Here is a 12,545-nt window from a genome sequence, read left to right as displayed (position 1 = left end):
GGGATTGGGTGGGGTCATTCCAAGAGCAGGGGCTCTGCTCAGGAAGGCAAGGGGACACTTCAGGACCACAGATCTGCGGGGTGGGAAGGGATTTATTTCAAATGGCTGCCCAGGGCACGTGCGGTGGGTGGCCTTCTGAGGGGATGGGGCTGCACAGGCTTGGGAACCGGTGGGGGGTCGACTGTCTGAGGGGCTCCATGTGAGGGTTGGGGTGATGAGAACAGGTCCCAGGCAGCTGTGTTCCACTGTGGCAGCTTGGGAAGCAGAGATAGAGTGAGATGCCGCACCAGGGCTGGGACACCAAGGCTGGTTCCTAAAGTGCAGTGACGTGGAGATCCTGGGCTCCTGGTGCCGTAGCGCTGTCATCCCAGGCTGCACTGCCTGAGAAGGCGTGCAGGTCACTCAGCAGGGCCTCAGCACTGCCTCCTGAGCCTGCTTCAGCATCAGTGTCGGGTGCCTCCTCAGTGCACCCCAGGGCCTGTTCCAGGTGGGCTCCTGCTCTGCAGTGCTGCTCATCTTCCTGGGGTTCAGCCTCCTCCACGACCCCACCCACGACATCTTCTGCGTCCTGCACATCTTCTTGCTCTTCTGCATTGTCTGATGACCCCAACCCAAAGCGGGTCTGAAGCCAGTGGCCTGGAGGGTAGGCCCAGAACAGGCGGCGGGTATGGCCCCACAGCGCAGTGCCCAGGCGGGCCGGATGGTAGTAGCCCCCTGAGTCACGGCTGAGGCGGTGCCAGGCCAGGGCCAGGCCGGTGATCAGCAGCAGGAGCAGCAGCAGCAGTAGGACGACTGTTACAGAGCGGGAGCCTGCGCCGTCCCCAGAGCCCAGAGCTCCTGGCAGGGCCAGCAGCATCCCAAGCCCAAGGGCACAGGATAGAGCCTGTAGGAGACAGGTCGGGGCTGTCACTTGGTGTGGAGCTGGGTGAATGACCAAGACTAGTTTCCATTCCCCACTGAGAAGGTGCTCAGTTGCCTCAGCAAAATGGAAGCAGTCGAGCTGAAAAGTGCTCCAGTCCTTATTTGGTCAAAGCCTTGACCCAGTGTGATCTGCCTGTAACCCTGACCTTGACCCGACAGCCCACCTCATTCCTTACTTCCTTCAGCCTGTTCCTCCCCGAAGGCCTTGCACTGGCTCTTTTCTTGGCCTGGAATGCCTCTACACCTGAGGGCCACATGGCTGCCGGCTCACCTCTTGTGAGACCCAGCATGACCTTGATTGCTAACTGCTGTTTGTTACAGCAGTCCACACACCCTGCACTCTCGACCCCCTAACCTGATGCTTTATCTTCTCTGTAGTACACAGGATACATACAGGTGTATCTTTTCTGTTGCCTTACCTCACCTATGCAATCAGACTAAGCTGTGGGAAGACATTTGGGGGCTACAGACCTAAAACTAATACCTGGTACATAGTAGATGCTCAAGAAACACAGGCTAGCTCTCCATGATAGCCCAAAGCCTTTAGTCCCAGCACTTGGGAGGCTGAGGATTGCCTTGAGTTCAAAGCCAGCCTGGGTTACACAGTAAGTTCAAGTCTAGCCTGAATTACATAGCAAGACCCTGTCTCAAAAAACCAGGCCAAATGTGTCAAAATTTTGCCCACCTGGAGGTGGGAGGGTGGGTAAGGGGAGAGAGAAGAGAAGGAAGGGGTCTAAGTGGCTGGTGTTAGTGTTGACTCCCGGAAGCTGGGATGGAGGGATCTGGATGAACCCAGAAGCAACCCTTAAGCCTCTGCTTGGCTGGGTCCCAGGATGGGGGTCCCTGAGGCCCCTCTTCCTCCCACAGCTACTGCAGTGTTTCCGCCGATCAGCAACCCGTTGCCCAGCCCCGAGGGCCTCAAGCGAGCAGGGCTTAGGCTGGGGGGCTGGGGGCAGCTGGGTGCAGCTGGCAGAGGAAGCCTGCGGTTGGAACGAGGCAGGTGGAGCGTGTAGGGGAAGGGGGAGGGGTGTGAGTGTGGCCCTTCCCTCAGCCTCTAGGCCCCAGGGACGCAAGCGGGAGTCATGCTGGAGTTCAGCTCATGAGATGACCAGGTGAGGGTCTATCCCAGGGGCCTCAAAGTGGGGCTGGACTTGGGAGTGGGGTGCTGGGGCTGGACTCTGAGTCCCAGGGAGCCCAGCTCTGAGTTGAACCCAGCTTTTGCCCAATGATGCTCGACCTGGGTCTTGTCTATCTCTGCTTCTGGGTCCTAGTGGGGGAGCCCTTCCGTACATTCCAGCTCTAACCTCCTGGAACCCCCTGCCCTCGCCTCAGGAAAGCAGCAGGCCCTAACACTCACCATCGGTCTGCTGGCTCCTCACGGGGCGCCCACCTCCGGCTCTAGATGTGTTGAGAAGTGAGCTCCAGCGCTCTCAACTGCAGCTCGGGGTTATCGACCCAACACTTCCGCTTCCTGTCCACAATACCCCACCCGCTCTTGCCTGCCACAGGACCCTGGTTGGGCCTGGGCCTCTCAGGACCACTCCAGCGCACATCAAATTCTCACAAGCTTCTCTGGGTGTGGCTGGGGCCATGGGCCTCCCCAGGCCTCCAAGAGGAGGAACTAGGTACCCAAAGCAAAGCTGGGTGAAGCTGTGGATGTGTCTACAAGTCTTCTGCCTTTGTTTCTCTGCCTGACAGAACTTAGGGGAGCAATGTGTGGCTACTGGAGGCCCCCAGACCTTTCACCCTCATGACTTCCATGCTCATCTGTCCCCAGGTTTCCAGACTTTCCTTCACAGGCCCATGCTTGCAGCAGCTAATCAATCCAGGGTTTTAGAAAGAAAATTTTATTTGGAATGAAAATATAGAGCTCATCCCTGCCACTTCCTCTGGGGGGGGCGGCTGGGTAGGTGGGAGAGATGGTCCCTCAGAGTACAAGCGAGCTTGCCTTGGTATAAAAATCCTCCACAGTAACAATGACCAGAGCTGGGCGGTGGCTCCAACCTGGGCCCCAGACCTGGTCAGGTACAAACTGGTCCCTGACCTGCCACAGAGGCCCTTGTATAGTCAGCAGCCAGTGCGTGACCTGCCAGCAGAAGCTGAATGAGAAGGGAATGAAGGAGGGGATGCAGCGAGGGGTGGACCTGGGGGCTGTGGTCCTACGCATCCCCATTCTCCATGCGGCCAAGCTGCTCCTCCAGGCGGCTGATACGGTCCCCCTGCTCCTTGATCAGTGCCTGCAATGCCCGAAGCTTCTGCAGGATTTCTTCCAGCTTCCCGGCCTCCTGCAGGGACAACAGGGAGTCAGCTGCCTCAGCTATGACCCTCCTCAAACCAACCACCAGACAGAGGACCTGGCTTAGAAAGGGGCACCAGATGATGTGGGTAGACACAGCCTGGGGCAACAGCCAGGCTCCCAATACCACCCCTAACTAGGGAGCACATACCTCAGCTCCTGTGAGGCTGCCACTGGGGGTGGCATCAGCGGTGGTGGCAGCAGATGTGGAGGCTCCTGGCCGGCTGGAGCTGGCCAGCCGGCTGTCGGATAACACGTTGCGCCGGCTGACTTTCAGGTCTCGCTGTTTGCTGGGCACATAGGCCTCCCGCAGTGAGATGAGGATGGGGTCGGCATCCTGCCCGCTCACCCACTCCTCCGCCTCCAGGGCCGCCTCAGGCCCGGCCGTGTCAGGATACAGATCATCCTGGAAGAGGTCGGACTGCGCAGCAGGTAGGGGAGGTCAGGATGAGCTGGGGGCCTCTCACCAACACTTCACAGCTGGACCCTGAGTGGCCATTTCCTCACTTCCCTCCTGGGCTCTGGCTGGTGTTCTGTCAACCCAGCCTCCACTGGCCTGGCCTTGAGTGACCTCAAATCTGCCATTTCACTTCCTTTCTGGACACCAACAGCTCCCTCTGCGACTGTTCGCAACCTTCTGAGCAAGGCTTTATCACCATCCTTGCCTGCAAACCACAGGCCCCAGCTATCTTGTGAGCCACATTTGGGCCCCATGGACTAAGCTGCAGCAGGTCCTATCAGCCCCACCCCTCTCTGCTCCCAGATGTGCCTGGCACATTGAATGAAGCGCTCAGCAAATGTCCGCTGGAGAATAATGGAAGTGTGTCTGAGACTCTTGGCATCTGGGGCCAAAGCCCATGTGGCCTGGTTGTCCTCATGGAACACTCCACTGCAGCCAGACCCCTCGTCCCCTTTCATTCCCAGCTCCATGCCTTTGCTTGGCCTGCTCCCCTGCTGGATGGACCCTGCTGGCCCTGCCGCCTACTGAGAGGCTCTCCATGGCTGCAGCTCCTTCCTGACTCTTGGCCCTGTCTCCTGTGGCTCCTCTGGGGCAGACCTTCAGCTAGCCCTCTGTTATCCTGCTAGCCCCCTATCTACCCTCTGGGTATAAGTGCATGCTGGCATATCTCCATCCCACCCACTGCATCCACTCACAGGCCTCACCCATCACCCTTATGTGCTAGAGAAGGAAGCAAATGGGTTTGGGAAGCAGGTGGCCTCACCTTTCTTGGCACAGTCATGACAATGGGCTCACACTTTCGCTCATGCAGTTTGTAGAACCTGGGAAAGGGAGAGGAGGCCCCATGATTGGAGCTCTTAGCTGCCTCCAACCTCCACTCCCGACCCTTACCCGGCCTTCCCACAGGCTAACCTGAAGGCCCCTCATGCAGACTGCCTTGTGGCTTCAAGGGTTCCTACAGACCGGCTCCAGACCCTCGGGCCCTTTTAAATGACATATTCCTGCTCCGGAGCTACCTCCTGTGATGTGATCTCTCACCTTGGATGCTCCGGGCTTGACCCCTGCTCCCATCCTGACCCATCCCCAGGCTGATCTCAGTGTGCCCCAACCCCTCTTACCGGGCAATCTCACACTTGCTGACCTCCAAGCCCCGCTTGGGCATGCTGCCCATGCCCCTCTGGGGCTCCTTGCTGGTGAATGTGTTCAGGAAGTGGATGTAGGGGGGCTCGTCCGTGATCTCAAAGTACCTGATGCTGGAGTCACCCTGTAGGGGCAGAGGGCTCAGCACTTGGCCACAAAATTTCCCTTATTCCCACCAGCTGTGCCCAGCCTCACCTTGCCACAAACGTAGACCACACTGGTGTCAGGATCATAGAAGGGGAGCAGGGCCCCATTGCTTGAGTCTAGCTCCTGCAGGGCCATAGGCTCCTCGAGGTTTTCCTGGTACATGGGGAGCAGTCAGGTCACACCAGAATTGTCCATCCAAACCCCTGACCAGGACTGGCCTTAACCAGCCTCACATGCCAGCCAGCACTGCCCCAAAAGACGAAGGAGGTTCTCTCCTACCTCCTGGCCTTCACCCATACGGTGTGACCACTAAGGGATCCTCTCCACTCCTGTGATCCTACTTTTCTATCCTCCCCCAGGCCTTAAGGCTCTTCCCAGGCCACTGAGCAAGTGCTGAGGACTACAGGCACACCACCCCTGCCTTGAAAGGGCCCTGCTTACTGTGCACAAACACAGCTGTAGGACAGAGCGCTTCGTAGCAAGGGCTCAGGGGCTTGCTGGAGGAAGGACCTCTGCACTGGCCCTCGAAGGCCAGCTGGGTGGTTCAGGCAAAAAAGGAGGAAAGGGCCTTTCCATCAGCAGGGACATGGTGGCAAAGGTATGGAGGCAGTGGGAGACAATGGGGAAGTCTCAGGGAGGGCCAGAGAGCACGGGCAGGGACAGGAGAGGGTGGCGTGGTTCTGGGCCCAGTGCTCTCCAGGGTGACCCCTGCCAGCCTGGTCTGGGATGATGCTGCCAGAGTAGGGGCCCAGTCTCAAGCCTGCCCCCTCAGGCTGACCACAGCCACTCACTGGGTCCCAGAGTGCCAGCTGCCGCTCACTCATGCGGCTGAAGCCTGTGGTGAACACCTTGCCGTCTGCCAAGAAGATGGCCCGCATGGGCCGAGCCCCCTCATGGGCTTTCTCCCGCTCCTGGGGAGGGAGAGGTGGTCAGTACAGCACCCCAATCAAGCCCCTGGGCCTGTCCACTGCCATCCTCACCCTCTGGGGCCACATACTGCCACCAGGGTGCCCCGGCGGGGGTCGATGATGCGCACGCGCTTGTCCTTGCATGCCGTGCAGAAGAGGCTCCCATTGCGATTCCAGCTGACATTGTAGATGAGGTCGGGGTGCTGGGTGTCCAGGCGGTACAGCTCCTCTGCAGTGCCCACATTCCAGATGAGCACCACATTGTCGCAGCCTGGCAGGTAGAGGGCCATCAGCTTAGACCTGGGCAGGCAGGTGGGGGCCATCAGCCCACCAGACCTACTTTACCCACTCCCCAGGGACTGAACCAACTCTCTTGACTGCTGCAGGCCTTAGCTTCCCTACGTGGCGGGTGGACCCGGGAAATGCTGCTAGGCTGTTCCAGAGCCACATATGCAGAGGAGGTTTGAGGGGCAAAGTGGGTAGGGAGCCAGGCAGACCTGCACTGAGCAGCACATTTCGGGCGGTGGGGTGCCAGGTGATGATACCCACGCGCTTGGTGTGCCCCTCCAGCACCACCACTGGCTCTGTCAGTGGGGAAACCAGACCATTCTCTGGGATCTGCCACACCTGTGGGAGGGATGAGGATGATGGGCTGAAGTCTCTGCTTGCCCCTGCTACCAGGAGCCTACAGCCACGCCTGAGACCCTGGCTTGAACAGTCCTATGCTCACCATGACTGTGCAGTCCTCTGAGCCGCTGGCAATGACTTCATCATTGTGGGGACACCAGTCAATGTCTAGGACAGGTCCTGTGTGCCCACACACCGTCGGATAGGCCTTGTCAATGCGGCCCGTCTGCAGGCATGGAGGCATGGTCAGAATGTCCGTGCTCCGTCTCTCCAGAGCCTCAGCCCTTCCCAGGAGTAGGAATGATGTGTCTAGCCTGGCTCACTGCTCCTCCACATGTGACAGTGCCTGCCGCCCCCCACCCCAGGTAAGCAGAAAATGTCTGCAGCCCCGTCTCTGACTCAGTGTCAATAAACACTTCTGCCACCTTTGCTCACACCTCCTGGGCAGTAAAAGTGGATCAGAATACCTGCCCAGCAGGGAGGGGACAAACAAGGCACGCCTCTGAGGTGTGTGGAAGAGCCAGAGGTGTAGCTCAGGTGCTTGTAGCTTTCGCTTCAGCCCCCACTCCCAGCCCACCTTGTTTAGAGGGAGCACCAGGAAGGCACCCCCACCGCTGGCCTCTACAATCACAGCCAGGAATTTGGGGTTCACTGCGCAGAAAGTGCTGTCCCAGGTAACACGGGACACTCGAATGTCCTCATAGCACTGGTCATTCTTGACTGGCTGCCCAAACACATGCCGGAATTTGCTCTGCCGCACTACTTTTCGGAAGGACATGTCTGCAGGGCAGAGAGGTGGGGATCACCTTGCTGTCACAGCGACAAGAGCTCTCCCAGGGCTGCATGATGGGAGGTGGGGAGGGCGCAACAGGGACTGGTTATTATAACCAGCCTGGGTCTCAGTTTCCCCAGTCACAGGACAGGGTCACGGGTGCAGACCAAGGCCACCTCCCACAGCACACATCTGAAGGGCTAAATGCATTGATCCCCAGCGCTCGCCACCGCTGAGTTCTGAGTGGCTTTGTGGGGCTTCCTTTGGACCCCTCCCCGCGCCTCTGCTGGGTGGAAGCAGAGAAAGCATAGCACTTTAGGTCCAGGGCAGTTTGGCGCTGCCTCTCCTGCCCAGAGATCTGGAGACTGGATGAAGAGCAGGGAGGAGAGGAGGCAGGGAAGGGCTCCCCGCTGTAGGGCGCTCTAAGCCCCAGTTCTGAGTCCCAGGGAAGGTGCAGGAAGCTGCAGGAACCCCGGCCCGGGGGCTTTGGCAGGACGCAGCGGGGGGTCGAGACGGCGCTGCTAGCCGCCGAGCATCCCAGAGCAGCCTCAGAGCGCGGTCCAAGGTGAATCAAGGATCCAACTTTCAGGGACCCTGGCCCAGAAGGACAGGCTGGACGGCCAGGGGAGCTAGGACTGAGGGTGGGGCGCAAAGGAGAGAAAGTGCTCCTCGGACTTGCGGTCCCCCTCCCCGGACCCCGCCCTCGCCTGCACTCCCAGCCAGGTCCCGCCCTGCTTCCCGCTCACCGCTCACCGGGGTTCCCGGGGGCTGCGGCGGCGGCCTCGGGCAGCTTGGGATCCCGATCTCTGGGAAGCAGGAAGCGGGAATCAGGAAGTGACAGAGGAGCGAGGGCGGGAGAGGGGGGCGGGCAGGGGCTTGAGAGGCGGGGCCGAGTCACGCGCGCGGGGGTGGGACGGCCGGCCGGAGTGGGCGGGGTCAGAAGGGTTGGGGCGGGGCCAATAGGAGCCCCACCCTCACCCCAAGAGGTGAAAAGTGCCTGTGCAGCAGCTGGAGTAAGGGGCGATGTTCGCGGACCGGGGTATGCGCAGGAGTTGTCAGGTTAGGGTGAAGCCGACTCGGCCGGTCCTCAACCCGACTGCGCGTACCCGTAAGACAGCCATCCCCGCCCTGCCTCCAGGTGGTGTCTCTATGGACGGTTTTTATAAGAGTTAACGCTCTTGGCTAAGGATATAAGTAAGACAATGTTGGAAGGTGGGAGGGAAAGGCCCAGCGGTCCCATTCTTCCCGATGGACTCCCGTGGGTCCTGCCAGGGTCTTTATTGAGGGCCGCAGATCTCTTGCATCTTCCTTTACTCCCTGGACCATCTACTCTGAGCCTAGAGGTCAGACCATGGTCCTCTTTATTCTCTGACAAGGAGCCCAGCTGGCCTCCCCAGATCCACCCTACTCCGTCTCTCCGTGGGCCCTTCGGTGTCTTTGTAGGACCCACTTTTCTTTTAAGTAGGTGGCTCTGGGCACTGGCTCCCTTCTACCTTCCATGTGCGTCTACTACCCTGGGTAACCAAGAGGTGATGGCAGGGTCTCTTTCCCAGAAAGAAAAGGGAAGAGACAAAGAGGCAGAGAGAAGGAGCCCTGGCTGTGGGTTAGAGGGTGGGCTGGGGTGTGTGTCTCGTCTCATTCCCCTCACCACCCTGGGAGGAAACAGGCTCAGAGAGGGCAGGTGTTTGCCGGAGGGCACACAGCGAGTGTTCAGTCTCCATCTGGCTTCAGAGTGCTTGCATTTCCCAGTCTCCTTAAACCCTAGGCTGGCCAGGCAGGAATGTGGGGACCAGATGCAGCCAGATCCTAGGCAACAGGTGAGGGTCTGTTTAAAGCCCGCACTAGCCTGGGTGGCCCCACTTCCCTGAACCCTTCCCAGCCTGTTACTGGCCTGATTGAGATAGAATCCACAGCTGCCTTCTCTCTCCTCCCATCCTACCTGTCTGACCCCCATCCACCAGCCCTCACACCCTCCACTGTCCTCTCACTGCCTGTGGCCCAGTGATACTGACATCTCCTATCCCTGAACATCCCCCTATCTCGGGACAGGGCGTGCTGTTCCCTCCCTTTGGCTGGAAACTTTCCCCCTGGGTCTTGAAAAGACTCCATCCCTCAACTTCTCCAGGTCTCTGCTCACTGTCACTTCCCTTGGGGCTCTCCCTGACACCCCTCTCACCCGGTCACTCTCTGGCCCTTCCTTGTTCTCGCTGCATTGTTCTCAGTCACTGCTAGATCACCAGATACTTCTCCCTGCTAGGATGTCAACACATTGAGGGCAAGGATTTTGCCTCCCTGCCGCCACTGTACACCCAGCTCCCCAAAAGGGACCCAGTACACGGCATGTGATCGCTTAGTGCAGGTTGTGCGAACGGACAAGCAACATCCCTGAATGTAGAATTAAAAATCTTCATGTTTTCAACTCTCAGAATCACTGTCGGGCCCCTCTGGAAGAGGGGGAAGGGCCTCTCACCCAGAGAAGGAGGGAGATTCCCAGAAGGCAACGGGAGCCCAGCCTGTGTGTTAGGGTGATGTGGGGAGGCTGTGGGATCTTCATGGCCCTGTTTCCTCCAACATAAACCTCCTCTGTGAGACCCTGGGAAAACTCCTCTCTGTCCCGCAAGTCACTTCAAGGCCTGCTCTTTCTCCTGGATCACAGTTACCCACTATGAGTGGGATTCTTCTTTGAGACCTTGGAAGCAGGGCTGGCTCACTCCTCAAGGCAGGTGGCTTGTGCTGAGGTTTTATTCACTGATCTGCTTGCCATGTTGAAAAGCTTTGGGGCCCCTGCCAGGAAAAGGAGGACAGAAGTCCAAACCCTGTCCCCAGGGAGTGTGCACTCCAACAAACAAGATGGGGAAAGGTGAAGGAGGAGGAGGTAGTGTGGGAGGGAGAATAAAACCTGGCAGGCAGTCTACCTGCCAGGTGGGCTCTGGCCTGTATTGATCTCACGTCTGGCCTGAGCCAGGGGATGCCCACTGGTACAATCAAATTAAGGGCTAACCGTTATTGAGCACTTACTGTGTACTTGGTAAAGATCCAAACACTTCATAGAGATCAGTCAGTTGTGATCCCCATTTTACAGATTGGCAACTGAGTCCCAAAGAAGCCAAGAGTTTTGCTGAAGTTTATACATGGTGAATAGTAGAGCCAAGATTCAAACAACCCCTTCCGGGCACCAAAAACCACAACCTGAACCCTGCCTGTATATCTCCAAAAGGGAAGGCCAGCCAGAGAGGCATCAGGTCTAGCATGTGCTCAGCAAATCCTTGTTGGATGAATGGATTCAAATAATTCACATCTGCCCAGAAATCCCTCTCCCACCTGTCTCAGTGCCTGTAATCCTTGGCCTTTCTGTGCCTGGCTCTGGTAATAACCACAACCTGCTACCCGACCAAGGGAAACATTATCCTGAATTGACAGAGGCAAACAGGCTAAGAGCAAGCTAGGACCCAAACCCAGATCTGACTGCACCACAGCCAGCTGCCTGAACCACCTGCCACCTTTTTACAATGAAACAGCCTTGGGAAGGGCAGCATATAAAATACCATTATCATTTACACCTGCTGGTGAGGGCATCTCGCAGCTGCTGCAGGTCTCAACGCTAAACTAGTAGGAAAGGGCTGTGGGGGGAGAGGGGCAGGACACTAGGGGCAGGGAGGAAGCAGAGGGGCAGGAGATGGGGAACAGGACTGCAGTAGTTCCTCTTTTTTCCTGCAGTATCTGCAGCTACCAAGGAGCTGGTTCTGCCTGAGAGAAGCTTGGTGACCTCCAAGAACCTTTGCCCTTTCGGGTGTCCAGAGCACTCTGCACTCGGATTAACTCCTAACTGAGCCCTTAAGCTTAGATGGGGGGAGGTTGGGGCCAGTGCAGTCTGTACCTGCACCCCCATTAGAAAATCTCTGCAGCCCTCCCTGGGAGGTTCAGGAGCAGGTGAGTGCCAGTCAAACCCTTGAATGGAATCAGACTTTGACGTTTCTTGCCAAACCCTCCTGCCCTTGAAAGATGTGGAGGTGGCACCATGCTCTCTCAGGCCACCTGGGTGTCTGCAGCCCAGGCCAGTCACAGGAGCCCAGGTGCTCAGGCCAGGTGGTGGCTCTTCCACGTGCCTCCACCCATCCACCCTAAAAGCCATCTCTTTATGCCCCTGATGGAGAGGACATCTGTTCACTGATCCCTTGCTACATGGCTCCTGTGGGGCACCTCCTATGCCCCCTCATTTAATCCTCAAAATAGCCCACAAAACAGGAACTCAAAAGTAGTTTGTCCTGGGTCACCCAGCCAGGGTGTCATAAACTTGGATTTGAATCCAAGCTTGGTCACTCTTGCCTCTTCTCCAGCCACCTTGCTGAGGCAAATCTCACCCCAGCCTCACTGTCTTCTGGGGACAGGGCACTGGAAGACAGGGCGTGGCCATGCCAGGCCAGCTTGTGGGCCACTGGGGCCTCTGGCTTCTGCTTGGGGCTGCAGGCTCCTGGTGGCCTCCTTTCTCTGCAGGGATTTTTCTCTCTTGTCCCTGTGTCCAGACCTGACCTACTATCTTTCTGCAGCAGGATTGAAGCACAGAGAAGGTGGCATCTGTGGGACTGGAGGACAGAACTCAGCAGGACACCATCAGCCGTGGCTCAGGAGGCTATTGGGTGACTGTGTGTCAGGAGCAACCATGTAAGGTGTGGAGGGGGCGGAGCAGGGGACGCTGACACAAACTGTCTGGGACTTTTGGCTGCTTTGTTTCACTTCCCCCTTGTAGTTCTTCTAGGCCCGAGGACTTTGTGGGGTTTTCAACAGGGGTGTTCTCAGCTACTCCTGCCTCTCTGATTGGCTGGTTCCTCCACGCCCTCTGACTTTTCTGCTGCTCTGGCAGGCCTGGGCTTCCTGGATCCTCATGTGGGACCTGCACTGGGGGCCTCTGTTGCTGGGGCAGTGTCAGGGCTTTCTCCCTCAGGGGCCGCTGGCATGCCTGGGCTCTCAGGGGCCTCAGGTGAAGGATCTAGAGATGGGCTAAAGGAAGCTTTCTCACAGAGCCTGGGGGTCCCAGTAGCAGGGCCAGGGGACTGGGCCTCAATGCTCAACTGTGGCTGGGCTGTGGGGTTCACCTGAGCCCGGGCCACGGGATCCAGTGGTGGCTGGGCTGTGGGGTTCACCTGAGGCTGGGCCACGGGATCCAGTGGTGGCTGGGGCGTGGGGTTCACCTGAGGCTGGGCCACGGGATCCAGTGGTGGCTGGGGCGTGGGGTTCACCTGAGGCTGGGCCACGGGATCCAGTGGTGACTGGGGT

The 12,545-nt window shown here is 58.3% G+C and overlaps 3 protein-coding genes across 6 annotated transcripts in view; all 3 read right to left on the bottom strand.

The window, feature by feature from the left end:
- Window positions 1–74: 74 nt before the first annotated feature.
- Ptprcap (protein tyrosine phosphatase, receptor type, C-associated protein) lies at window positions 75–2,668 on the bottom strand. The gene is made up of 2 exons (XM_005384326.1): window positions 2,279–2,668; window positions 75–883 (listed from the first exon to the last, which is right to left on the bottom strand). Exons 1-2 carry the CDS (start codon window positions 2,279–2,281, stop codon window positions 314–316), a joined length of 573 nt encoding a protein of 190 aa, XP_005384383.1. The 5' UTR covers window positions 2,282–2,668; the 3' UTR covers window positions 75–313.
- An 84-nt stretch (window positions 2,669–2,752) lies between these two features.
- On the bottom strand, window positions 2,753–8,133 carry Coro1b (coronin, actin binding protein, 1B). 3 transcript variants are annotated; one of them, XM_005384328.1, is made up of 11 exons: window positions 8,025–8,133; window positions 7,077–7,279; window positions 6,603–6,725; window positions 6,370–6,499; window positions 5,962–6,143; window positions 5,756–5,875; window positions 5,013–5,117; window positions 4,796–4,941; window positions 4,441–4,498; window positions 3,369–3,638; window positions 2,753–3,206 (listed from the first exon to the last, which is right to left on the bottom strand). In XM_005384328.1, exons 2-11 carry the CDS (start codon window positions 7,275–7,277, stop codon window positions 3,081–3,083), a joined length of 1,461 nt encoding a protein of 486 aa, XP_005384385.1. In that variant the 5' UTR covers window positions 7,278–7,279; window positions 8,025–8,133; the 3' UTR covers window positions 2,753–3,080. The 3 variants fall into 3 exon arrangements, with proteins under 3 accessions (XP_005384385.1, XP_005384384.1, XP_013369390.1); XM_005384327.2 differs by having other exon boundaries at window positions 8,018–8,122; XM_013513936.1 differs by having other exon boundaries at window positions 8,011–8,107.
- A 1,577-nt stretch (window positions 8,134–9,710) lies between these two features.
- Gpr152 (G protein-coupled receptor 152) overlaps window positions 9,711–12,545 on the bottom strand; it is a 4,348-nt gene continuing 1,513 nt past the window's right edge. Inside the window, exon 2 of one of the 2 annotated variants that reach the window (XM_013513937.1) lies at window positions 9,711–10,055. In XM_013513937.1, coding sequence (XP_013369391.1) covers window positions 10,017–10,055 — 39 coding nt within the window. In that variant the 3' untranslated portion in view covers window positions 9,711–10,016. Of the gene's footprint in view, window positions 10,056–12,129; window positions 12,509–12,545 lie in introns of those variants that run through there. The other variant, XM_005384329.2, reaches the window with a different exon arrangement.

This window comes from Chinchilla lanigera, unplaced genomic scaffold (genome assembly GCF_000276665.1).
Source record: "Chinchilla lanigera isolate Chin_1 unplaced genomic scaffold, ChiLan1.0 scaffold00021, whole genome shotgun sequence".
NCBI classification, from domain to species: Eukaryota; Metazoa; Chordata; class Mammalia; order Rodentia; family Chinchillidae; genus Chinchilla; species Chinchilla lanigera.
The sequence above is the reverse complement of the archived record's forward strand: the minus strand, read 5'-3'. Positions and strand labels throughout refer to the sequence as shown.

Coding starts and splice junctions, on each gene's coding strand:
- Coro1b (XM_005384328.1), bottom strand. CDS start 7,277: ATGTCCTTCCGAAAAGTAGTGCGGCAGAGCAAATTCCGGCATGTGTTT. Junction 5,876..5,961: donor GCCGGGGCACCCTGGTGGCA/GTATGTGGCCCC, acceptor CTCCCTCCCCAG/GAGCGGGAGAAAGCCCATGA. Junction 5,118..5,755: donor AGCTGGCACTCTGGGACCCA/GTGAGTGGCTGT, acceptor CCCATGTACCAG/GAAAACCTCGAGGAGCCTAT.